The 25,032-nt window shown below is 45.3% G+C and overlaps 1 protein-coding gene across 2 annotated transcripts in view; it reads right to left on the bottom strand.

The window, feature by feature from the left end:
• Window positions 1-1,740: 1,740 nt before the first annotated feature.
• Window positions 1,741-25,032, bottom strand: part of LOC102016607 (transmembrane protein 180) — a 51,962-nt gene continuing 28,670 nt past the window's right edge. The window contains exons 5-7 of one of the 2 annotated variants that reach the window (XM_005405084.2): window positions 23,321-23,404; window positions 19,905-20,027; window positions 1,741-2,023 (exon numbers count right to left, since the gene is read on the bottom strand). In XM_005405084.2, the coding sequence (XP_005405141.1) occupies window positions 1,891-2,023; window positions 19,905-20,027; window positions 23,321-23,404 (340 nt within the window). In that variant the 3' untranslated portion in view covers window positions 1,741-1,890. Of the gene's footprint in view, window positions 2,024-17,863; window positions 18,120-19,904; window positions 20,028-23,320; window positions 23,405-25,032 lie in introns of those variants that run through there. The other variant, XM_013504850.1, reaches the window with a different exon arrangement.

The raw sequence follows: 25,032 nt of genomic DNA, 5'->3' as shown, positions 1-25,032 counted from the left end.
TTTCTTCCCGAATATCTGCTCAGTAATATCACATTGGTAGCTTGAAGCTGGCCATGGTAAAGGTATTCACACCATGGAAATCTGTATAAATTATTGTTATGAATTGTTGGTCATCTAGATTGAGAGCTATCAGACTTCTGTAAAAAGCCAGATAATATTTTAGGCTTTGTGAGCCACATGTGATCTCTCACATAGTCTTTGATTATTCGTGCTCTGTACAAAAACTGCCACAAGTTGGATTTGACCCATGGACTAGAGTTTCCCAACCTTTGGTAAAAAAAGGGGCTATGGGTAAGGTTCAGTGGTAGAGCACTTGCCTAGCATGTGCAAGGTCCTGGATTTGACCCCAGAAACAAAAGAAGTAGTAGTAATAAGGAAAATGCCAAAGTGTCACGTCTATAGCCACCACACTGTGAAAAACAGGCCAAAAAGTTAAGGAAATATTCTTCTCAAAACCTATCATTCATTTCAGCAACCTCGTTCACATCGCTGGTGACTAAGTGAAGTTCTCAAATGGGTCTTTATCGTCTCACCTTGTCTCACTCATGAACACAAAAGTATAAAGCACTTAGGTTGGAACTACTCTTTGGTTGGTGACATGACCAAAAGCATTTCTGCAGGGCCAGGCATAATGGCGCATCCCTGTAATCCCAGCACTCAGGAGGCTGAGGCAGGAAGTGCACCATGAGTTCAAGGCCAGCCTGGGCTGCATAATGAATTCAAAGCCAGCCTGAGTTACATAGCCATACCCTGTCTCAAAAAAACAAAACGACGTTTTTTGCTGAAATGACTAATAGCCAAGCATTTATTCTTAGTCTTTTTTAAGTTAGTTTGTTTGGTTTTGGAGGTTTTTTTGACACAGGGGCTAGCTACCTAGTCCAGACTGGTCTCAAACTACAGCAATCTTCCTGCCACAGCCGCCTGAGTGCTGGGATTATAGGCGTGCGCCACCACACCTGGTTTTCATACTCCTGATTTCCTGGCTCTCTTGTGAATTATGAAAACATAGGAGAATTTGTAAAGAGAAAATCATAGTAAAATTATAGGTATATAGAATTTACAATAGAGTACAGTATGATATATTACCAGGCACAGTGGCGTAAACCTGGAATCACAGCACCTGGAGGCTGAGGCAGGAGGATCTAGAAGTTAAGGCCATTCTGGGCAACTCAGCAGGATAAGACAAAAATATAGAGTACTTGCCAGTATGAGGCCCTGGGTTCAAGCCTCAGTACTGCCCCCCCACCAAGTATGAATTATTTTATTTATTTTGGTCCTGAGGATCGAACCTCAGTCCTCAGGCATGCTAAGCTGGGGCTGTATCACTGAGCTGTACTGCCCAATACACTTTATCACTCTGTGCAAATGTCTCACACCTCTTTTGTGCGGTATGAATACAATTTATAACACACATAAACACGCAAACTTTTTTTTAAAAAGCCAGTTGCCAAGCGTCTCCAGCACACCAATTGTACACGTCTCGGGACTTGATCTCACGACCTTGCACTTGCCAGGGAGGCGCTGTGCCGCTGAGATATCACCCCTGATTACCGCTCTGATGAAACAGGCACACAGCCCGCGTCAGTCAGACGAAGGCCGGCCACCGAATGGAGCGACCTGGTGCCCAGCCACTGCACACAACAGGAGTGTGGTGACTTCTCCGCTCTCGGGGCGCATCTGGAAACAGCCATGGAGACACCTCCGCTTAGAGAGAATCAAAAAAAAAAAAAAAAGCCCTACAACTGTTGGACTTTTTGTTTTATTTGCTTTGCTTTCTAAACAAATTAGAAGGTATAAAGCTCAGCTTCGCCTTTGGGTACAAGGTAAACTGTGTAAGAGCTCACAAGCACCTGCAGTTGTGTTTGAATCCCACAGCACCTGGCTCTTCCTTTAAAGAGCTTCCATCTGGTCTCTCTTGCTCCTGACTGAGAACGCTCTCCAAACCAGAATCTGAATTACTGCAATGCCCAGCGGGAGCAGGCAAATCAAACAGAACGTAAAATCTTGAAGGTCTAACAGTGAACTAGGGAGAAAAAAATATATAAAACATAGTTAGACTTTCCCCCCAGTGGCTTCTTATTAATTCAAAGCTATTTAACAAATGGTTTCAGCAAAATTTTGTTATCTATGAACCCATTTACAAAGTCTCCAGGCATGGTGGTGCACCCCTGTAATCCCAGCACTCAGGAAGCTGAGGCAGGAGGATTGCCGTGCATTCAAGGCCAGCTTAGGCTGCATGGCGAGTTCAAGGCCAGCCTGAACTGCATAGGGTGACCCTGTCTTAAGAAAAAAAAAAGTAAAAAACATTGTATGAATTAATTTTAACTCCTTCAAATAATTGAATAATTTCTTCCTTCCAGTTACGTATATTAGAGGAAGCTGATGTGTAAACCCATGACCACAATGCCTGGTGACAAGGGGCACGGCTGCTGTCCTGGATGACACAGAAGACAGAGGACAGAGACAGAGCCCAGGGCACTGAGCCGAGGCTCATCTGCATGCTTTTACTACCTCAGTCTCGAAATTGCCTTCCAGCAGGTTTTAAATAAGGTGGGAGGACTTGCATATTTGTTTCTAGCACTACACTGACTTCCTCTCAGCACAGGGGGAGGAATCCAGGGATCACAACAACGCTCAGGAGCAGCAGGTCCTGCTTCCTGCTAAGAAGCTCCACAATTCAGCTTGCTGTCAAGTCTGCAGTTTATTTTTGGCTAGCTGCACTATCTAAAATAGCCCTTCCTTCATTCAGCCAATTGAAGAAGGAAATGAAAAACGGAAACTATATGATACAAGGAGAGGAGGCGGTTTCTATTTCATATTAAAACCCTATTACCAGAACCGATAGATCACTCATTTATCTAAAACATATAGGGAATGTGTGTGCGTTACGTAAGTACTATGTGGGAAGGACTAGACAGTCAGTGGCGGGCAAAACTACCAGAGTCCCCGCCCTCATGGAGCTCACCTTCACGCAGGCAGTAGGTCCTCCCCAAAAGAGGCAGCTCTTACATAACTCTAAGTGATTTTGATTTGCATGTGGTTACCTAAGATGACTATAGAAAAGCCAATGATGGAAGTCCCTGTCAGAGAGTCAGACCCGCCCTTGGCAAGCAGAATCCAGAAAAGGCTTCCCAAGGAAAAGGCACTTGAATGGAGTTCTCAGAGAGGGAGGGTGTGGACCAGAAGGCTTCCGCCTGGAGTCAGGAGCAACCACTCCAAGCGTGGCCACCTCCGCCCCTTGAAGCCGTGGTTAGGAACGTCCCTGGTCCTCAGGACCCCGCGCATCTGTAGGCACAGCCCTCCCTCCCAGCTGCTGCTCGGCAAGCCCGGCCTCCACCTCGGGCCCTACGTGGTCCCAGAACTGATCACTGTCCCGCTGTCCACCCTCTGCTGCTGCTCGGGCCTGCGATGACCACGGAGGCCAGGGTCGCTAGGCTAGCCCGCGTTAGATTTCTGGCATGGGCAGCGGAAGTGGCCTGAACAATGCACCTTTCCCGCTGGCGCTTTTTCCGCGCTATTGTAAATTGGCCACCTCTGACCACCCCGAGGGAGGGCTCCGTGCTGTCTGATCAGCCACAGCCAGTAAGACACAGCAGGGTTGAAGCAGCTACGTACAGACTACAACAGGAGCGGTAGGTCGCGATCGTGCCTTTCCCCTTCGTGTCCTGCGCGCTTATGGTCGTGAGCCAGCTTTGACTATTCGCGTTCGGAGCCAGACATGCACTAGATGGGAGCACAGACCTGACCACGGGTGAAAATGCCAAAAAGGGAGTGGAAACCAAGCTCCACTGTGAAGCAGCGTAAATCATGCACGTCTCCAACAGCAAAGAAAGGACGCGGCCCAAGACCTTTAGCGGAGGGAAAAAAGCACCGTCCGTGGCCAGCCGCTGCTAGTCACAGATTAGGACGGTCGGTACTCCCAGGCCCCGCGCTTCATGAAAAGGCTGGTTTCTGCCAGGTGAGGCGCCTCTGTGCTTTCTGTCTCTGTCTGCGTAGCAGCGGGAGCCCATCATCCTTTAGCGTGATCTGATTGTAACAGAGTCTACTTTCAGAAATACCAAGAAACTGGATTCCACCTGCCAGAGATTCTCAGGGAGGTTTTCCATCTGAGATGAACTGTCTTTTTCTCCTCTTTCCACGGGGAGAGGGGTAAGGGGAGCCCTGTGATAACCTACAGAGGCAAAGTCCTTCCGAGCACGCTGAGAATATGCCCACAGAGGGCCCGAGGCCGGGCCTCAAGGGCAGCCAGGCAGTGAGTATTCCCGGAAATACGGCAGTCTGGTCACCTTCCCGTTGTGGTGTGAGATCCACCCTTCAGGCTTATGTGGACTGATGTTACAACATTTGGATGGCTTCCTGCTCTCCAAGGTACCTGTGATTTCCCCACCACTTCACTGAATAGCTTCATGCTCTTCAAAGAATTCCTTGTTTTTTTCTGATCCTTTCTTAAGATTTCTTCTTTACTCTTCTTTCTTTTATTATTATTATTTTTTTTGAGACAGGGTCTCACTATGTAGCCCAGGTTGGCCTAGAACTTTGGGCCCCCAGGCCAGCCTCAAACTCACAGTGATCCGCCTGCCTCAGCCTCCCAAGTGCTGGGAATCCAGGTGTGTGCCAGCAGGCCTGAATTGAAATGTTCTAAGGTGGAAACATACCTATGCTTTTATTTGTTTTGTTTTGTTTTTTTTTTTGGTTTTTCTCCGGTACTGGGAACCGAACTCATGACCTTGCCCTTGCCAGGCAGGTACTTTTGCCGCTGAGCTAAATCCCCAGCCCCTCCTATGCTTTTAAAGAATCTCTGTTTCTCTCTCAAAATACATTCACGTTTACTCCACTGGGGCCTGAATCAGCACATTAATTAGTCGGGCTATTCTGCTCTCACGCTGTCTTCCTCTCTCGTCTCTAACCTTAGCAACGCTGCTGAGTGAGTCACTAGTAGGAAAATAATTCTTGAGCCCTGCTTATATTTTTATTGATTCACAAATATTTATTGCACAATTAACTGTTCCTGGTGCTTGAGAAATAGAGCAAATAAATAAATCAACAACGATCCTTACCCTCAACAAAGCTTCCATGCAGTGGGAACAAAACTACCAGAAATAAATATATTAATGTCGCCTTGTAATGGTAACAACTGCACTTCTGTTTATAGAAACGTTTTTGTACCCAATTTTCCTTCACAGTTTATTTTTAAAAGAAAAAAAATCTACTTGAGGGTTATAATACCCTAAAATATTACTTTCTGGTGACTTCACCTCAATTTCTTAGCTTATACCTGTTAAGCCACTTGTAAAAGCTCAACAAGATAAAGGCGGCCACAGTACACATCATCATACTCCTACCTCAAACCCTATCATACCTAGGATCTCCCTCATCACAAAACTAAAATGGAGCCTAGCTCCTTTCCATTCTCCTTCCCCTATTAGTAGAGTATCTGCTCCCAAACTACAAATTAATGAGGTTGATCTCCGAGAGCCTAAGTGCTGTATCAGAGCTTTACCGTTATACTTTTGCAGACAGCCCTATCAGTGGCGTCACAGCCAAAGTCAGTATCAGTCAGTGAGAAATCGTGGGGATGGAAGAGCTGCTCCAGATCGAAAAGGCCAGAGAGACTCCAGTGAAGCTCAACTGGTAGTTTCTTTTGCAGTAAAACTTCAACAGCTGCTACCTCAAGAACAGACAGGAAATTTCTCCCTTCTAAGGTCAGCCTGACGAGCCCTTTTCAAGAACAATGGTGTAAAAAGTATCACAGGGTGACTGTCTGTCTGGCCTGTGTTTTAGTTGTCTTGGACTGCGGTAACTAAACACCAGAGACCAGGCGGTTTAATCAGTAAAAGTGTATTTTCTCACAGTTGAGGTTGGAGGTTCATGGTGCCCGCATGGTCAGATTCTGGTGAGAGCCCTTTTTCTGGCTTGCTGAGAATAAATTTTATCCTTGATGATGGAGAAAGGGAGAAAGAACACGGGCTCCAGTGTCTCTTCTTCTTTCTTTTTCCAGTTTTTGTGTCTGAGTGGGGAGTTGTTCAGTGCTGGGGAACCAAACTCAGGACCTCACCCAGGCTAAGCACGCGCTGTACCAAGTGAGCTGCACTGCCAGCCTCTGGCGACTCTGTGGATAAGGGCACTTATCCTACCCGGGAGGCCCCACCCTTGTGACCCGGTTAAACCTAACACCTCTCAAAGGCCGACCTCCAAATACCATCACGTTGTGAGTTAGGGCTTTAATATGTAAGTTTTGCAGAGACATAACTCAGGGCACAACACCCTGTTTGACATTTTCTGTCATTGTTAGTAATTTTCACAACAACCCTGAAGGAGTCACAGAGGTTTGGTTTAATTAAATTGTCCAAAGTTACACAGCTAGTGGATTTGGAGCTAGAGCTGAGATTTGTATCTAAAAAATTTTATCAGAACTAAAACTTCAATAACAAAGGTAACTCTAATCTAAATTTATCAGAAGAAAACTCAGTTTTTAAGAAAGGGGCAGGGCATGGTGGTGCACACCTGTTATCCCAGCACTCAAAATTAAAAAAAAAAAAATCTTCCATGGAAATAAGACGCTCTCAAATATGAGTGTATGTGAGTGCACTCACTGCTTGATGCAATTACACAGTGGCCTTGAAGTTGTGTGGATTTGGTTTTTCATTTTGTTGTTTGTTTGTTTGTTTGTTTGTTTGAGACAGGGCCTCGTTATATAGCCCAGGTTGGCCTTGAACTCACAGCGATCTTCTGCCTCAGTCCCCCGAGTGCTGGCATCACAGGTGTGCGTCACCACACCCAGCAAAATGTAAGGATTTAAACGCCCTATATACCTATTTTTCATTGCCAGAGGTTGGCGGATATTGTTAAGGTTTTACTTCATAAAGACGAAGTGGAAAAAAAATAACAGTATAACCTATTAAAAAAAAAAAAAAAAAAACAAAACAACAAAACCACCCTAAAGCTGATTATCTCCTGCTGTGGATGTAACCATGTCTCAGTTGTCCCTCTGTAATGAAACCACAGGCTCCTGTTTACATAGCTAAGAACAGCTAAGAACACAGCTAAGGGGCAGAAACCAATAACATCATAATTCTGTGGCAAAACCTATTATGGTGGTCTATGGCCTTCTGAATGGAATTCCCCATAAAAATTTGTCATCAAAGCTCTATTTCTGATGTAACATCAGTCAACTGACTTAGCCTCCATTATCATCTTTTGAGCAAATCTTCTTGATAATTTAGATTATGACAAGTGCTCATGTCCACTAGGTTCACCTTAAAGAACTTCGCCATAAACTGATTACCCCAATAGTCATTCGACAGCAGCACATGTACGTGCTTCTGCGTGCACTGTTCTTCGTGGCTGTGACAGTTTACACACGTTTAAAATCCCACCTTCCAAAGTACACAGCGCTGAGGTAGAGGGAGCTGCTCTCCCCAGAGTACATCAGCCTGAGGCAGAACACATGGAACGTTCTACATGCTGGCTAATTCCAGCTCCTCCAGTGATTCTATAGTAGCCTCCATTCTCTTTAGAGGAGGGTAATTTTGTTTTTCCTTTACAAGGCTATAGTCTTCAGCGGAGTCTTAGGTAAAGAATATTTAAAAACATTAATAAAGAAGTGTATAATAAGCATTTCAGAGTTACAGCAAAATCAATAACCTGATGCAGAGCAGCTACTGCGAAAGAACAAAATCTGCCAGTACCCAGTATAACACATAAGACTAATTCGTTTCTTCCTGGGTAGCCTAATCTTTTAATACTGTACAAAACACAGTTTAGTGCTAGTGCTGTGGCTACAGAAAATCTCTGTGGAAAGGTCCTGTTTCCAATGGGAAAAAAGTTTTAGAATTTATTTTAATTTATGTTAGTGATTAGCAACACACAACTGAATACCAAGAATAACATTTTTGGGTTTTTTTTGTTTTGTTTTGTTTTGTTTTGTTTTGGCTTTTCTTCCAGTACCAGGAATCCAACTCACGACCTTGCGCTTGCCGGGCAGGCTCCGTGCCACTGAGCTAAATCCCCAGCCCCCAAGAAAAATATTTTGATTCCTTTTTTTTTTTTCTTTTTGGTATCAGGAATCGAACTCAGGACCTTGTGCTTTCCAGGCAGGCATTTGTGCCGCTGAGCTATATCCCTCGCCCAAGAATAACATTTTGTTGTTGTTTTGTTTCTGTTTCCTGGGGACAGACAGGTCCTTGCTAGTTCAGGCCAGCTTTGAACTTTCTAGATAGCCCAGGCTGGCCTCAAGCTTTAGATCCTTCCACCTCAGCCTCACCAGTGTCAGGATTACAAGTGTGTGCTATCACATGTAGCTTATTTTCACTCCTTAAAAGACAAAGCCCTGAGGTTATTTTTTATTTGCAGATGATTTACCCCAAGAAAATTCACTTTGGATCTGTTTCCTTGCTAGAATTTAAGACCATATTGATATAGCCAGGAGCCTGTAGTCCCAGTGTTATGGCTTGTGTCTGGATGTCCCCCCAAGGCCTCATGCAGTCATGGGGCAGGCTTTTAGAGTTTATGATTGATCCATGATCCAGTGCTGGGTTTATGGGTGTGAGTGCTACACCTGCCTCTCCTCCCATTTTGCTCTTGTTGCTTTTGCTGTCTCCACCACCATGAGCAGTTGCCCTCTACCACGTGCCACTCTGCCTTGGAGCCAGCTGAGTATGGACTGAAACTTCTACAAACTGTGAGCTAAATAAACCTTTCCTTCCTTAATTTGGGGTGTCAGATATTTTGTCTCATCAACGAGAGAAAAGTAACAAAAACAGAATTTGGTACCAGGAGTGGGGAAGTTGCTGTGACTATACCTGACCACGTGGTTCAAGAGCCTTTGGAAATGGCTTGTGGGAGGAGTTTGGAAAGATTCAGAGATGTTGCCTGAAAGAGTAGAGTTGGAATACCTTCGGCTGTTCTGTATGGGAGAGTCTGGTTAGAGCTTGGAAGACCAGAAGAAGGCTGATAGAAATCCCACTGGTAAAGACTGGGTTTGGGAAGTTTCTGCTGGGAAGAAGGACTGCACTGGGTGCTGGATTCCAGATGATGTGTGTTATGGCTTGGCAGAAAGTTTGTCTGCATTTTGCTTGTGTCCAGAGACTTTGCCTAAGATTGAGATCAAGGGCAGTGGAGTAGTTAATCTGGCAAAAGAAATTTCAAGGCAGTCAATTGTTGGGGCAGTGGTATGGCTATTGTTGGGGCTTTTAGCCAGGTTTACATTGAGAATCAAGAGCAAAGAGCCCAGCAGGATGATTTAAAATGTTGTGAGTGGGGCTGGGGATTTAGCTCAGCGGCAAAAGCGCCTGCCTGGCAAGTGCAAGGTCGTGAGTTCAGTTCCCAGTACCGGAGAAAAGCCAAAAAAAAAAAAAAAACAAACCACAAAAAAAAATAAAATGTTGTGAGTTTGACCAGAAAGGAAGCTCCAGTAATGCTGTGGACTGCAAAGATAAGGCTGAGGAGATCTCCATAGCTGAGAAGGAACAAGAGAATGGAAAAGATGGTCTGAGGGCACCACAAGCAGCAAATCTCCACCCTTTGCAGCCTCAAAACTGCAAAGGTGACAGACCTTGCCTTGAGAAGGAAGCCTCAGAGCACCAGGTTCCAGAATGGCGGCGGCATAGATAATTTGTTCCTCAGAATTGGATTCAGGGTGCCCAGCGATCCAGGCACTCGACCCCTGTGGCCAAGAGAGGGGGAAGCTTGGCTACTGCTCCAGGAGGCAGCAGACCTTGGCATCATCCCTGTGGCCCTGGCTTTAAGTGCATGGAGAATGCAAGAGTTCTGAGGTTGAAGAGGCTTCCACCCAGATTTCAGAAGGCCTGGGAGGCCAGGCAATGTGCCCCTGAGAGGGCAGTGTGTGAGGCTGTGAGTGTGAAGCAAAAGGTGCCCTGGAGACCTCAGAAGTTTGGAAAAGCCAGGAAAGTGGATCATCTGAGGAAAACTGCCCGGAGGGAGCAAAGTGGGCCTAAGAGAGAAGTCATGGGAGCTGTAACCACCAGAAGTGCCATAGGGGTGGACTCATGCAAGCCCTTTGGAGCTCACAATGTGCCACAGTTGCTTCAGGTGCTGGACTTGGAACTATAGGACATAATGTTAGCCCTGGTAGACTTTAGACTTGCTTTGACCAGCATTTGATCCTCCTGTTTGTACCTTTTGGAATGGTTATGTTCATTTTGTACCATCGAATGTTGGAAGTGTCTTACTTTTCATTTGTACAGGGGCTCACAGCTAAGAGATTGCCTTACATCTCAGAGGAGACTTGAGACTTGGACTTTTCAGCAATGTTGAAACTGTTAGGATTTTAGCAACTCTTAGAGCTGGACTAAAATGTACATCTCTTTTGCATAAAGGGATGTACATGAATCTTTGGGAGGTCAGGGGTGGAATGTTATGGTTTGTGTCTGGGTGTTCCCCCAGAGACACATACAGTCATGGGACAGGCTTTTAGAGTTTATGATTGATCCATGATCCAGTGCTGGGTTCTGGGTGTGAGTGCTACACCTGCCCTGGGGCAGATAGTTTGCATATGTAAGGAAGAGAAAGAGGCTGCTTGCTGCCGCTCCTCCCCTTTTGCTCTTGTTGCTTTTGCTGTCTTCCACCACCATGAATGGTTGCCCTGTGCCATGTGCCACTCTGCCTTGGAACCAGCTGAGCATGGACTGAAACCTCCACAGACTGCGAGCTAAATAAGCCTTTCCTTCCTTCATTTTAAGTGTTGGGTATTTCATCTCAGCAATGAGAGAAAAGTAACTAAGACATCCAGCAATTGGAAGGCTGAGGCAGGAGGATCCCTGTGAGTTCAAGGCCAGCCTGAGCTACATAGTGAGTTTGAGTCCAGCTAGCATGACAAAGCAACTCTGTCTTAAAAAAAAACAAAACAAACTAAAAAACCCAGCATATTATTATTTTAGTGAGAGAAAAGCCACTTTCTAAACTTTATTCATGAATACAATTTTGGAAGTATTTATTGGGAGTCTTTCAGATGAAAGACAAGCGGTAGGCATGTCAGGGGTGTATCTCCATGGTAAATTTGCCTAGGATGTATGAGGCCTTAAGTGTCATTCTCAGCTACAAGAAAAAAAGAGGAAAAAATACTTGTTTGTATACATGGCACACTGAGCATAAAAGCTGTTTCTTTCTTCCTTTCTTTTTTCCTCAGTACTAGGGTCTGAACCAAGGGCCTTCACATTTGAGACAGGGTCTCACTAATTTGCTAAATTGCCACTCCTCCCGACAAGGGCTGGGCTTGAACTTGTGATCCTCCTGCCTCAGCCTCCCATTGTTAGGACTGCATAGGTGTATACCACCACACCAGGCACAAAGCTATTTTGTTGTTGTTTTGTCTTTTGAGACAGGATCTCATTATGTAGTTCAGGCTGGTCTTGGACTCACTGTATAGCCCAGGCTAGCCTCAAACTCAGCATGATCCTCCTGCCTCAGCCTCCCAAGCGCTACAAAACTATTTCTTAAGTAATGCATTTTATTTAGGTTACTTGCAACATATCAATAGACAACATTGTAACTCAATAAACAAATGGGCAGACTGACCACCAGTGCAAATGTGTCTTCTATTCTAGAATCTCCTATCAACCTGCAGGAGTTCATCCAGGGTTATAGGACACTGCTAGTGAAGGATGAATGCGTGTGCTGCATTTGGTAACAGACATGCCACTGAGCACCCATTAACAAGGAATTTAACCATGAGATTTACTAGCTGCTGGACAGTGTATCCTTAAGTCATTTAGAAGTAAATAGATATATTAATCATGGCAAAATAATCTGCCCTAAAGGATCAACATTCCTTTATATTGGGGAATCACAGAACAGTTTTTGAAAATGACAAGAGAAAGCAGAATGCCCCTAGGCTATACAGTTCTGTGAATTACAATAATAAAATAATGATCAAATATTTAAAAATAGATCTTCAAGCATGAAATTTATTTCAAACAGACATTCTGCTACTTTTTTTTTTAATGGCATACTGGGGGTTGAACTCAGGGCCTTTGCACTGAGCTATGTCTCCAGCTCATTTTTTTTTCTTTTTTTCTGCTTGAGACAAGGTCTTACCAAGTTGCTGTGCTCCAATTTGAGATCCTCCTGCCTCAGCCTCCCAGAGTGCTGGGATTACAGGTATGTGCCACCATGCCTGGCTTTGCCAATTTCTTTCTACTGGTGAATCACACATCAAATCAAATCCTGCTAAGTGCACAGTTAGCCTCTGGACTTCAGTCAGACACTTTCAGATTAGCATCGGCTGTGTGAGGCCGCCAGATGTCAAGGTAGACTTATCACTCAAAAACAAATGATATTTGAATGCCCTGTTTAAATAAATACCTCTAAAAACGCTTACAGCATCATGAAACTAGTTTGCCAACGTGTCACACTGCCAAGCCAGCAAGAATTAGTCCCTTGAGGATGTTTACAAGGCAGCAGCACACCTCCAGGTTCCCCATATTTGCCGCGCAAGGGGAAAAAGCAGTTTTAAAAGATATTGATAACTCCAGAGATTATGATTTAATGGGCCTGGGGTGTGACCTGCATCGGGGCTTTTCCAAACTCTGAGGGACTCTAATGCTCCACAAGACGGAGAACCCTAACTTTCAGGCCTGTGCGTTCCTAGAAGCGCAGACCCTGCGGAGGGACAAGTGGGACGCTCACGTGGGGCGGCGAGTGGGCTGCCACGGGAGAGGACAGGCCTGAGTCTTCCCGCCCCAGGCTGCTCCTGCCCGCTTCCACCACCGCAGTTTCCTCCTACAGCACTACGTGGAGCTTCTGCTGCTTCCTGGACTCCCAGCAGCTTCCCCAGTGCAGTGGGAAAGGGTCGCCTCGCGCACCAAGAACCCCTTCCTCCAAATTCTACAGGAGAAGTACGGCTCAGAGCGGCCCAAAGGCGCCTCCCTCAGTGCTCCCTGCTTCTCACACGCGGCCGTGGCAGCCGTGACTCTGTGACCGGGTGCCACTGAGCTCAGTTCCTCGTTCACTCTCACGCCGGCCTCCCTCTCGCCTACCTGTTACATTGCCTGGGCTCAGGCCCACACCAGCGATCTTGTATAAAATACTTTGTTGGCCTTCAAACTGTTTTTCCCTGCTATCTGGCTAAAGTCCCTGCAAACTATTTTCTACAGTGCAGAATGATCTTCTAAAAGGCAAATCTGAGCCGGGCGTGGTGGCACACACCTGTAATCCTAGAATGCGGGAGGCTGAGGCAGGAGGACTGCCGCAAGTTCAAGGCCAGACTGGACTACACAGTGAGACCTTGTATCAAAGGGTCTTATAAGCAAGTCTTATATTAATATTTTAATATCAGTCTAATGCTAATAATACTCCATTCCTTTTAGGACCAAGCCTGCACTTTCTCAAGCTCTACTGCTGAAGCATTGGCATCCGTTCAGGTGTGCTACACGATCTCCTGTCTCTCTGTGCTGGCACAGGCCCCGAGGGTACTTTCAGAATTCATCTGCAGGACCGTTTCTTTGCTACCTAGTGTGAGTTACAAGCTGAATCCATGTGTCACCCCTCGGGACCCCACGCTTTCTATAACCAAGAGCACCCTATGCCCAGCACTTTGACCTTCTCCACAGGGAACTGACTGCGAGCTTATGTCTTTGTCCCTGAGGTTCAGCGCAGGAAGAGCTCAGTCGGCAGCTGCTGAACGAATGCCTTATCATCTCACGTGTCTGCGCCTTGCCCACGCGTGCTCATCACCCGTGGGTGCCTCCAGGCTCCACACACAAGGCTCATGCTTCTGCTGAAACCTGGCGGACACATCTCTCCCTCTGGAAGGCTTCCTAGGCTTGGTTCCTGAGGTAGTGACAATCATACCATCTCTTAGCCACCATTATATTTCATGCACCCTTCTTACTTTTCTTTTTCTTTTTTTTTTTTTTTTTTTGATACAGGATCACGTCGTGAGTTCAGGCTGGCCTTGAGCTCACTTTGTAGCCCAGCCTGGTTTCGAACTTGCAATGATCCTCCTGCCTCAGCCTCCTGGGATTACAGGCATGTGCCACCATGCCCAGCCATACACACCAGTCTGTGCTACAATCCCCTCATGTTGTCTCCTTTGCTAGCTTGTCAGCTCACAGGACAGCAAACCATTTTATCTACTGTTACGGCTTGTGTCTAGATGTCCCCACAAAGCCTCATGTGGTCATAGGTGGGCTTTTCAGAGGTGGCCGGATCTTGAGTGTGTGATGCTGGGATCCAGGGTGTGTGATTATTAATTAGCCCACTGATTGGCCTGGCATAGTTCTGGGTAGGGCTAAGGGTGCCCAACCTGGGTGTGAGTGCTACCTGCTCTAAGGGTGGGGGTGGGTAGCCTGAATAGAATATAAGGGCCAGAAGGAGGGTCATCATCTTTCACGAGCTGCTTGCTTCCTATTTGCTGCCTTCTGCCTACCCTGCTTGGCCATGGGCTGTTTCTCCTCTGCGATGTCCCCTGCTGTGCCACCCTGCCTGGGAGCCAACCAAGTATGAACTGAAACCTCTATGAGCTATAAGCCAAATAAACTTTCCTCCTTCAACTTTGCATGTCAGATATTTTGTCTCAGCAATGAGAAAAAAGTACCTGAGACATCCACCTTCATATTTTCACCGCTTATTCTCTGGTATGCAACAAGTAACTAAACTTTAGCCAGGCATGGTGGCGCACACCTGTAATCCCAGCACTTGGGAGGCTGAGACGGGAGGGTCAGTTCAAGTTCAAGGTCAGCCTGGGCTACATAGGGAGACCTTGTCTCAAAAAAAAACAAGCAAATAAAACATAAATTAAAAAACTAAACTTTTATTTTTGCCCCTCTCCAATCCTTCTTCCACTCCATGGCCAGAATGTTCTAAGACAAACTTAGCTCCTGTCTTTCTCCTGCTTAAAAGTCTTCAGTGACTTCCCTTTACCTTGGGTGGTCTTTCCCCAAGTACAGCACCCCTACCAGCAGTAGTACATGCAATGACTTCCATCCGAACACACAAGAGTTTTATTTCAGTGATTAAATATTTTAATTTTGTTGGGAAAAGTGAAGTTTGCTGAGTGAATGACTTCACGAGTACTTTTTCTTCGGGCTGTTAAGACTTTTTTTAAGTTAGTAACTTAAGATAAAATTTAAAATATGCAGTGAGTAAAAGTACTTAGTGTACTCAAATGACAAAGGTCATCGTATTTGGGAAACCTTGACATGCAGATTTGATAAAACCTTTTAAATCTAGCACACAGGTCTTTTACACTGACCCCCAGTTGCCCTTCCAGCCTCTCCTTCCTCTAGCTGCCATCAAATGTGATAAACCCAGGCCACCACACTACAGGTCCCCATGATCCCCCCTCCTCTCAGTCTACACGGAGCACACCAGCAAGAGGGGTGCTGTTAAAAAGCAGGGCAAGTCAGGCCATCACCCTGCTCGAAATTCCCTTGTCAGGAAGCTTTCATTGCTAGGAGATGCATGCTAAAATATCAAGGGTAAGTGCCATTACATCTGCAATTTACCTTAAAACTATTAAGAGAAAAAAATATATACATCAATGTATATAGTATTAAGAACTGTTGAATCTAAGGAGTGAAGTAGTAACCATAGGGATTTTCTCTGTACTCTATTTGTTTTTGTCTTTTTGAGACAGGGTTTCGCTATACAGCTGAGGTTGGCCTTGAACTCACTTTGTAGCCCAGGCTGGCCTTGAACTTGCAGCAATCCTCCTGCCTCAGCCTCCTAAGTGCTAAGATTACAGGCGTGCACCACCACGCCAAGCTATACTCTTCTTTAAACTTTTTTGTACGTTTAAATTTTATCATAATACAAAGCTGTGAGAGAAACAAGACGGAAACATTGATAAATAGATGGAGGTGTTGATCAACGTGTGATAAAACTAATGTAAGACGTAACCAGCTGAGTCTAAATTCTCAAAATACAAGATTAACACACAAAAGCAAATATTTTACCTATCTACTACCAATGAACAAGTGGAATTTTAAATTAAAAATATAGTATCATTTCTGTTGTGCTCTCAAATATGAAGTATTTAGGCATAAGTGTTAGACATGTACAAGATATATTTGAGGAAAACTGCAAAGCTCTGGTGAAAGAAACTGAAAAGCGATTAACAAAAAATGGAGAGCCAGTTCACGCTCATGAATTGGAAGACTAAGATGTCAACTCTTCCCAGTCTGTTCTGCAGATTCCACGCAATCTCAGTTAAAATCCCAGAAAGTCATTTTGTAGATCTTGACCAAGTGATTGTAAGGTTTTAAACAGAGGAAAAAGAGACAGAATAGCCAAGACAACATTAAAGGAGAAGCCAGGCGTGGTGGTGCACGCCTGTGATCCCAGCACTCGGAGGCTGAGGCAGGAGGATCGCTGTGAGCTTGAAACCAGCCTGGGCTACATAGTGAGCTCAAGACCAGCCTGAATTGCATGGTGAGACCCTGTCTCAAAAAGGCAAAAACAAAACATTAAAGGAGAACAAAGTTGGAGGATTGACTTTGCTCTCTTTGAAGACTTACTACAAAGCTGCAGTCATCAAGAAGTGTGGTCCTGGTGAATGAGCACACAAACAGATGAATGAAATGGAGCCGAGACCCCAGAATGGACCACATGAGTGTAACCAGCTGAACTTCAGCCAGGGAGCAAAGGCCCTGCAGAGAAGAAAGGAAGTCTTCAATAAACGGTGCGGGAACAGTGGACACCCACTTCCACTGCACACAAAAAATCTAGACACAAACACTTCACGAAATACTGTACCTTTCACAAAAAAAAATTACTCAAAGAGATTACTGGCCTTACTGTAAGACGCAAATCTCTAAAACTAGAATAGAATGACAGAAAATCTAGATGACCTTGGGTGTGGCAATGGCTTTTGAGATACAGCCCTGTTTGTTTGCTTTTGTTTTTTTTTCTTCCAGTACCAGGAATCGAACTCACAACCTTGCGCTTGCCAGGCAGGAATTGTGCCACTGAGCTAAATCCCCAGCCCCTAGATACACCCCTGAAGGTATGGTCCATGGAAGAAAGAACCGACGGGAGGGACTTCGGATTGAAAACGTCTGCTGTGTGCCAGGCAGCGTCAGGAGGACGGGAAAGCAAACCGCAGACCAGGGGAAAGAATGACAAAGGAAACAGCTGATCGCGGGCTGTCATTCAGATATACGCAGAACTCCTAAAACTCAGCAGTAAGAGTGAGCGGGGAGGAGGGAAGGGAACGTGAACTCAGCAGTCCCAGCGGGTTTGCCGCTAAACCCCAGCAGGACCTCCGAGGGAGCGGAACAGAGGTGTCTCCCGCGGCCTAAGAGGCTTTTTTACAGCGCTTTCTGGTAGGCTTTTGAGAGGGTGATCAGAGAAACAGCGGGCTACGGCACGCTGATGTGTCCTCTGCGTCCTCCGACCTACTGATATGTCCTCGAGGGGCCGCTCAGGGCCTGCTGATGTGTCCCCCCTGACCTCAGTAAAAGGAGACCTACAGTTCTCTGAGACGGCGGGTGGGCTCCCTCAAACCGGCGGTGCCCCATCTGGGCTCTGTTAAAGAGAACGAGCAACCTGCTTAAAAAGTGGGCGACATGCTTTGACAGACACCTGACCTAAGGACACGTAGGAAGAGAAAATAAGCATAGAAAAGATGCTCAGATCTCACGCCTTATTTCTGAAATTAGGAGATTTCAAATGAAAGTAATGAGCCACCGCTAAGTAGCTATTAGAACGGCCCGAACAGAACGCCAACAGCACTGAATTCTGGCAGACATGAGCAGCCTCAGGCACGTTCGTTCACTGCCGTGCAATCTGGAACAACCACTCTGGAAGACAGTTCAGCACTTTCTTACAAAACTAACCTATACGCTTCAGCTATTTTGCTCCTTGCACTAACCTAATAAAATGAAAATTTATATTCACATCAAAACCTGCACACGGATGTCCACAGCAGCTGTAGTCACAATTTCCAAATGTGGGAAGCAACCAAGATGCCCTGCAGTGGGCAGATGGATAAAGAAACTAAGTCACATCCAGTCAATAAAATACTATTCAGTACTGAAAAAGCAACACAACGCCAAGTCATGAAAAGTAACTTACATGCATATTACTGAGTAGAAGAAGACAGTCTGAAAATGTTTTACACTGTATAAGTCCAACCAGATGACATCCTGGGAAAGGCGTAACTATGGAGACAATGAAAAGACCAGGGTTTCCCGGTGTTAGAGGCAGAGTCCTTTGCCCTCTCAGTGTGGGGGCAGTGAGACTATTCTGTGCTATTCTATGATGCTGGGCGCGTCATTACACACATCTCCAGACCCACAGAACGCACAACTCCAAAAATGAGCTCGAATGTCAACCACAGGCTCCGGGTTATAGTGACATGTCGACATGAGCTCATCGACTGTAACAAAATGCCACCCTGGCAGAGGACACTGACAGCAGGAGAGGCCGGGCCCGTGGGGAAGAGGAGGAGTACGTGTGAACTCTGTGCACCTTCTGCTCAATTTTGTTGTGAAGCTGAAGCTGCTCTAAAAGCCATCTACTCAATCGTTAAGCAACTGTTCCCTGCTTCCTCCTTTCCAGCCGTCTGACGGTGAACGCAGGGTGACAAAGCAGGACTGCAAGGCCCCCGTGCTCTGGCCTCCTCCGCATCATGACACCGGCCTCCTCGCCAGACCTAGAATGTCCAGCGTGCTGCACCCCAAGGCCTTTGCATATGCCCTGCCTTCTGCCAGGAACACTCTTTCCCTGGGGGCCTTCACGCCCTACCCCATGGTACTGGGGGTAGAAGCCAGGGCCTCAGCATTTAGCTGCATGCTTGTCCCGTTTTGTTTTGTTGGGACGGAGTCTCACTAAGTTGTTAAATTGTCCAGGCTAGGCTCTAAATTATGATCATCCTGCCTCAGCCTCCCAGGGTGCTGGGATTACAAGTGTGCATCACCACACCCAGCTTCGCGTATCTTTCTGAGTCTTTATTCAAATGTCACTTCAGTGAAGCCTTCTCTGTTTCCCTACTTTGAAGTGTAACCTCCCCCAGCCCTCCCTAGTCTCCTTGCTGTATTTCCCCCGCAGAACTTATGTATTTTGTTTAATGCCTTGTCTGCCTCCCTCCCACTAGAATGTCAGTTCGGCGAGAGCAGAGGTTGCTGCTGTTCTGTTTTTTGTTTTTGTTTTTTTTTTTTTTTTTTGGTTTTGGTTTTTCTCCGGTACCGGGAACTGAACTCACGACCTTGCGCTTGCCAGGCAGGCGCTTTTGCCACTGAGCTAAATCCCCAGCCCCGGTTGCTGCTGTTCTGTTCTCCGCGGTTCCTCACATCACAGAGACTAAGCCTCGGCAAGTGGCAATAACATCCGCAGGGTGAATAACCGAAAGGCTTGCTGAGAGCTCACTTCTACCTCCTGATATTCGCCACAGCGCTTCCCCTCCCCGGAAGGACCCCGCGTCATGCGCAGGAGGAGACGGCCTACTCTGCCCCCCAAACGCAGCTCCAGAGCCCCCTCCTCTGGAAAGGCAGACTGAAGTTGGGGTCTCTTCTTAGCATTACCCACGTGCCCCCTTTGTGGGGCCCTTATCACAGCTCTTCTCTGATACTCAGAGCCCCTCCAAGACTTCTTATTCATCTTATAATCCCGGTACCTTTATACCTCACATTTAATACCAGGTCCTCAGACACATTTGCAAAGTGAAATAATAGTGAAGGAAAGAATGACCTGGATAAAGCAGTATGTAGCTTAGTGTTAGTTACATAGCCTTATGTAGTGTACTTAATTTAAATAATACACAGTACTAAAGATTCTCCCGGTAGAGTCCCTCTAACATTAATACTTTGCATTACAGCTTACGTGAGATCTGTGAGTTAATGACTAACCATATCCAAAGTCCAAGACAGAAGTTTAGCAATTAACGTGAAAGGCCGCGTCTGTTTTCACATGTCTTTCACGTGATTTCAAAGGTTTTGTTACTTCACCTGCTGTTGGGGTTTCCATAGTCATACTGGTCTAGCTTGGTCAGTATCAGCACCGGAGCTAACGACTGAGCAGGTTTGGTAAACAAAGCATTGAATCCAAAAACTACCGAAGAAACGGGTGACCTGGAACAGACAAAAACAGCGTGGGTCTTCATCACATACAAACGGCACCCGTATGCACGTACGTGTGCAAGTACACACATGTACATGCATGTATCGAGGACCTCTGCACCTGTGAAGTCCTCCTAGACACTAAGTAAATAATAATAGAAGTAAGAGGGCCGGGGGTGTAGCTCAGCGGCACAGCGCCTGCCTGGCAAGTGCAAGGTCCTGAGTTTGATTCCCAGTACCAAGAAACCCAAAAAAACAAAAATAGAAATAACATAAAATAGTAACCTCTTAGTTTTATGGGATTGTAGCACTAGAAGAACTTATATCTTAATGAAGAAATTAAACCCCAAAGAGAAGATACAGCTGCCCTCTTAAATTCTCAGCGAGTGAGCTCTGTGTGCCCTCAGCATATAAGTGTGCTACGTGTATACTTTACTCAAGCCCCACAGCAATGCTGTGAGGAAGGGATTATTACCGCTATCGTAGAGATAGGAGATCAAGCGGACCCATCCGCAGTCACCTGACTGGTAACGGGTGAAACTGGGACTCACACCCAAGTCTTTCTGTCCAAAGTTCCTTAAGGATTACTTTAACATATTCCTACTGAGAATCCCACCATGTAATTTTTAAATGACCATACCATATGAAATAAGTGCACTGGCTCAATAAAATAAAATCTCGTCATATTTTAACTAGTGATATAATCCTTGCAAATAAGGAAGAGAAAGAGAAAAAAGAAAGGTGAAGAAGAAAGGATGAGAAGAAAAGACAGATAAAACCAAAGAACTGAAGGAAGTTTGACTTGATGACATGAACTTGGATTCAATTCCCAGGTCCTTAACCTGCCAGTGATGTTACGTTAGGGAAGTTAATCACAGAAGTGTCTTGGTTTCCTGGAGACGGGGACAGTTATGATTGTACGGCAGTATCATTGCTGTCTATCTGCCCCACAAGACTACAAATGCCGTAAGGACAGGACCCACATCAACAGAAAACCTTCCTCTCTGACATGACCGGTGCATTTGGCTAAGGAGCAAAAGTCTAAAAAACAGAAGAAGACACATTAGCCGTTCTGTATTAACTGGAGTCATCCATCATCCTTTGCTGGTTTTCCTTTGAGGACCGTAGGCTGATGAAAACAAAGTATTAGAGACATTATGAGACACACAGTTTCTACCCTGTTACAGAGAGCACAGGGCCGTCTGAGTGGAGAATACCTTTAGATTTTAATGGCTTTTTCCTGAAACATTTACGGTTCTCACTCAAATGTGATGGTAATTCTGGGTACCACTTCCCTTTTCCATTCCTTCCAAAGCATTCATCTTAGTTTGCATAGAAATAACTTCCATTTCCTAAATTTATATAATGTAAGTGTAATTAAAATTTGTAATTATAAACTAGCTGTCCTCCCACAATCCTGTCATCCCAACTACTTGGGAGGTGGAGGCAGAAAGATTGCAAGTTCGAGGCCAGCCTAGACAGATGATTTATGAAAAAATAAAAGGCCGGGGCTGTAGCTCAGCGGCACAAGCGCCTGCCTGGCAAGCGCACGGTCCTGAGTTTGATTTCTGGTGCAAAAAAAAAAAAAAAAAGAGAAAATGAAAACAAAAAGGGCTCACGACGTGGCTCAGTGGTAGGGGACTTGCTTGGCATGCGTGAGACCCTGGGTTCAATCCGCAGTGCCAAACACATAAACAAATATTTCTAATTATGATAATGAGGACATCTGGCAGTAACAGATCTGACATAAAAAGCAGGGGCCCTTGTTAAGGGCACAGCTGCGCTGCGGGAGCAGAAAGCACGGGCGTCCTCAAGTAGCCACTTATTCCGCAGCGCACCGCACGCTGTACGCACAAGTAGGTGCGATTTAGGAGGAATAAAGAACACCAAGGACCCTGGAGAGTCCATTACAAGACGGGCTGTGTTGTATCCCTGGCGTCTCCCTCGTTGCCTGACACACCGGGGCAATCAATCAGCATTTGTCGAGTCAGAAATTAATATTTACCACTCGAGGCTGCTGTGAGCCACCAACGATCAAGCAGGCACTCAGTGTGTGCGTGTACCGGCATTTGGTAAACGTGGGTGTCCTCCCTTGCCAACCTTCTGAGACACTTTGTCTATTGTAACCTATTTCATTCAAAAAGGGTTTGAGGACTGGGGGTGCGGCTCAGTTGTGGAGCGCATGCTGAGCATGCATTAGATCCTAGGTTTGATCCCCAGCACCAAAAGGGAGACAGAGAGACAGAGACACGACACAGACAGACACACAGACAAAGAGACACCGACAGAGACAGAGTTTACTGAAGTTACTGCTTCTTGTTTATTTCCACAACAAAAAGCATTTGAACCAGCCACTTTTCTAGGCACGAAGGACACAAAAGTGAAGCGGAGAGGGCCTGAAGTGCAGGGGCGCTCGTCTGTCAAGGGTTTCTCAGGCTGCAGACGTACAGGGGCCCGACTCCGAGACGGGAGCGGAATTACTGAGAGCAGAGACCAAGCAGCAGGCAAAGCTCTCCTTCATTTAAATTGCATTTCTTTAAAAAAGAGGCGACACGAACAGGGGAAACATTTCCAGACATCTGTATCATACAGGAAACAACATTTTGGATAGACGCGAAAAAACACAGGAAATAAAGAGCTGATAAGAATGTTCGTCTGTTTTAAACAATACATTCTTTTCTCATCCATAAAACAGGACACATATCAGACAATAACTGTCATTCCAGACAATTTTATGACTGCTCTAAAATGCTTAGAGGGGCTGGGGGTTTAGCTCAGCGGCACATCGCCTGTCTGGCGAGCCCAAGGTTGTGAGTTCGATTCCCGGTACCGGAAAAAAAAAAAAAACACACACACCAAAAAACTAAAATGCTTAGAGCCGCACCAGGGGACAAAACCTCTTCTTATCAGCTTAGACTTCTGTAAGAAGGACTATGATGGGCCTTGGTTTTTCATTTTAATTCTTGCAGTGTCATAAAGCAGAGGCCACTTTGCCTTACTGCCTGGTGCACCTTGGATTATGCAGACTAAAATATACTACGATACTAACTGGGATTTCACTTTGTCTTGTGAGGTTTACCCTTTCGTAGCAATGGCTATGTGAACCTGAGGGATAAAAATTATGATGTTCTTTCAAAGGTACAGAAAAGCTGCCCAGGGCAAACCAATATGAACGTCCTATGACACCGGGATCACCTCTCTCGTGTGGGATTTGTGGCGTTCACATAGCCGGGGTGTGCAGCCTGTGATAGGCCCTGCCTGTGTGTGACAACCGTGTAGCTGGTATCCGAATAGAATATACTTACTTTCTATTGAACTTCAGTACATCTGCATCGACCATATCCACCAGGGGCAGATTAAATAGACAAGAGGCAGCTTGCACAATTGTCCTAAAAAAGAGTTAAATTACTGTGCAAAGATGAACACTATTTTGTGTCTTAAAAAACATATCCAATCAAAGTTGACATTTGGTTTGCAAGAAGGAAAAAGGAAATAATATAAAAGTAAAGATGTATTAGGCACATACGTCTATACCCCAAACATATATCTGTAAATATATAATTCTCTTTTGAAAACGAAGTGAGTGGGCTAAGGGCATGGCTCAGTGATAGATACTGGCTTAGGATATTTAAGACCCTGGATTCAATCTCTGACCACCAGAAAAAGAAAAAAAAATTATAGTACTTACCCTTGAGGTTTTTAAAATGGTTTTTATGCGCCATCCCTCTCTCTCTCTCTCTCTCTGAGACAGGGTCTCACTGTACAGTTCAGGCTGGCCTTGAGCTCACTATCTATCCTAGGCTGGCCTCAAACTCACATGATTCTCCTGCCTCAGCCTCCTGAGTCCTGGGATTACAGGCCTGCACCTCCACACCTGACTCTCTATGCTTTTTCTTATTTCCAAATAACTACCTGGTCATTAAATTTGTGTAAATTATAACAGAACAGAACTCTCCAGGGAAGATCATCAGATAGCTTTCTCTTAATATCAACAATAGGATAAGGTAAGAACCCTAAACAGATATGTAACATTTATAATATTTTAATTATGATGTGAAAGTAAAAATGGGGGAAAGATATAAGTATTAAAAAAAAAAAATACAGGAGCCAGGTACAGTGGTTCACACTTGTAATCCGATACTCTGGCAGGCTGAGGCCGGGAGACCACAAGTTTGAGTCCCGCCTGGAAAACTGAGCAAAACCCTGTCTTAAAATTTTTTTAAAAAGGGCAGGGGATCCAGCTCAGTAGCAGAATATCCCTGGGGTTGATCCCCAGTATCAAAGGAAAAAAAAACCAAACAGGAGTTGGCTCTTGTGCTTAAGACATACAGTGTTGCCAGGGATATAGCTCAGTGGCACAGCTCCTGCCTGGCAAGTGCAAGGTCATGAGTTCAATTCCCGGTACCAAAAACAAAAACAAGACACATAATGTTCTTTTTGTTTTGTTTTGTTTTTTGTTTTTTGTTTTTCTCTGGTACTGGGAACCAAACTCACGACCTTGCGCTTGCCAGGCAGGCGCTTTGCCGCTGAGCTAAATCCCCAGCCCCCGACACATAATGTTCTTTTCCCTAAAAAAATAAGTAAAAATGTAAAAAGCAAACAAAAATTTTTATTCTAAAAATCACTATTTAAATATCATTTTAAATATGACATTGCCAGGCCCTTTCACAGAGATTTACAGGATAGCTATCTATCTACCTGGGGTTCTAATGAATCCTTTGGGTTAATTACTATACTCTCCATTACCAAAGTGCTAAAAATGCAAATAAATCTTCATGAGATTTTTCCTAGACTGTTCCAGCAGAGATGGGGGATAGGGTTTATTAATTTATTCATTCCAAACACATTTCCTATGGACCAACTGTAGGTCAGTGGGCCATCACAATTGGATACTAGACCTGTAGGTCAGTGGGCTGTCATGATTGGATACTAGACCTGTAGGTCAGTGGGCCGTCACGATTGGATACTACACCTGTAGGTCAATGGGCCGTCATGATTGGATACTAGACCTGTAGGT

This window comes from Chinchilla lanigera, unplaced genomic scaffold (genome assembly GCF_000276665.1).
Source record: "Chinchilla lanigera isolate Chin_1 unplaced genomic scaffold, ChiLan1.0 scaffold00092, whole genome shotgun sequence".
NCBI lineage: Eukaryota > Metazoa > Chordata > Mammalia > Rodentia > Chinchillidae > Chinchilla > Chinchilla lanigera.
This window is presented reverse-complemented; position numbering and strand designations above follow the sequence as displayed.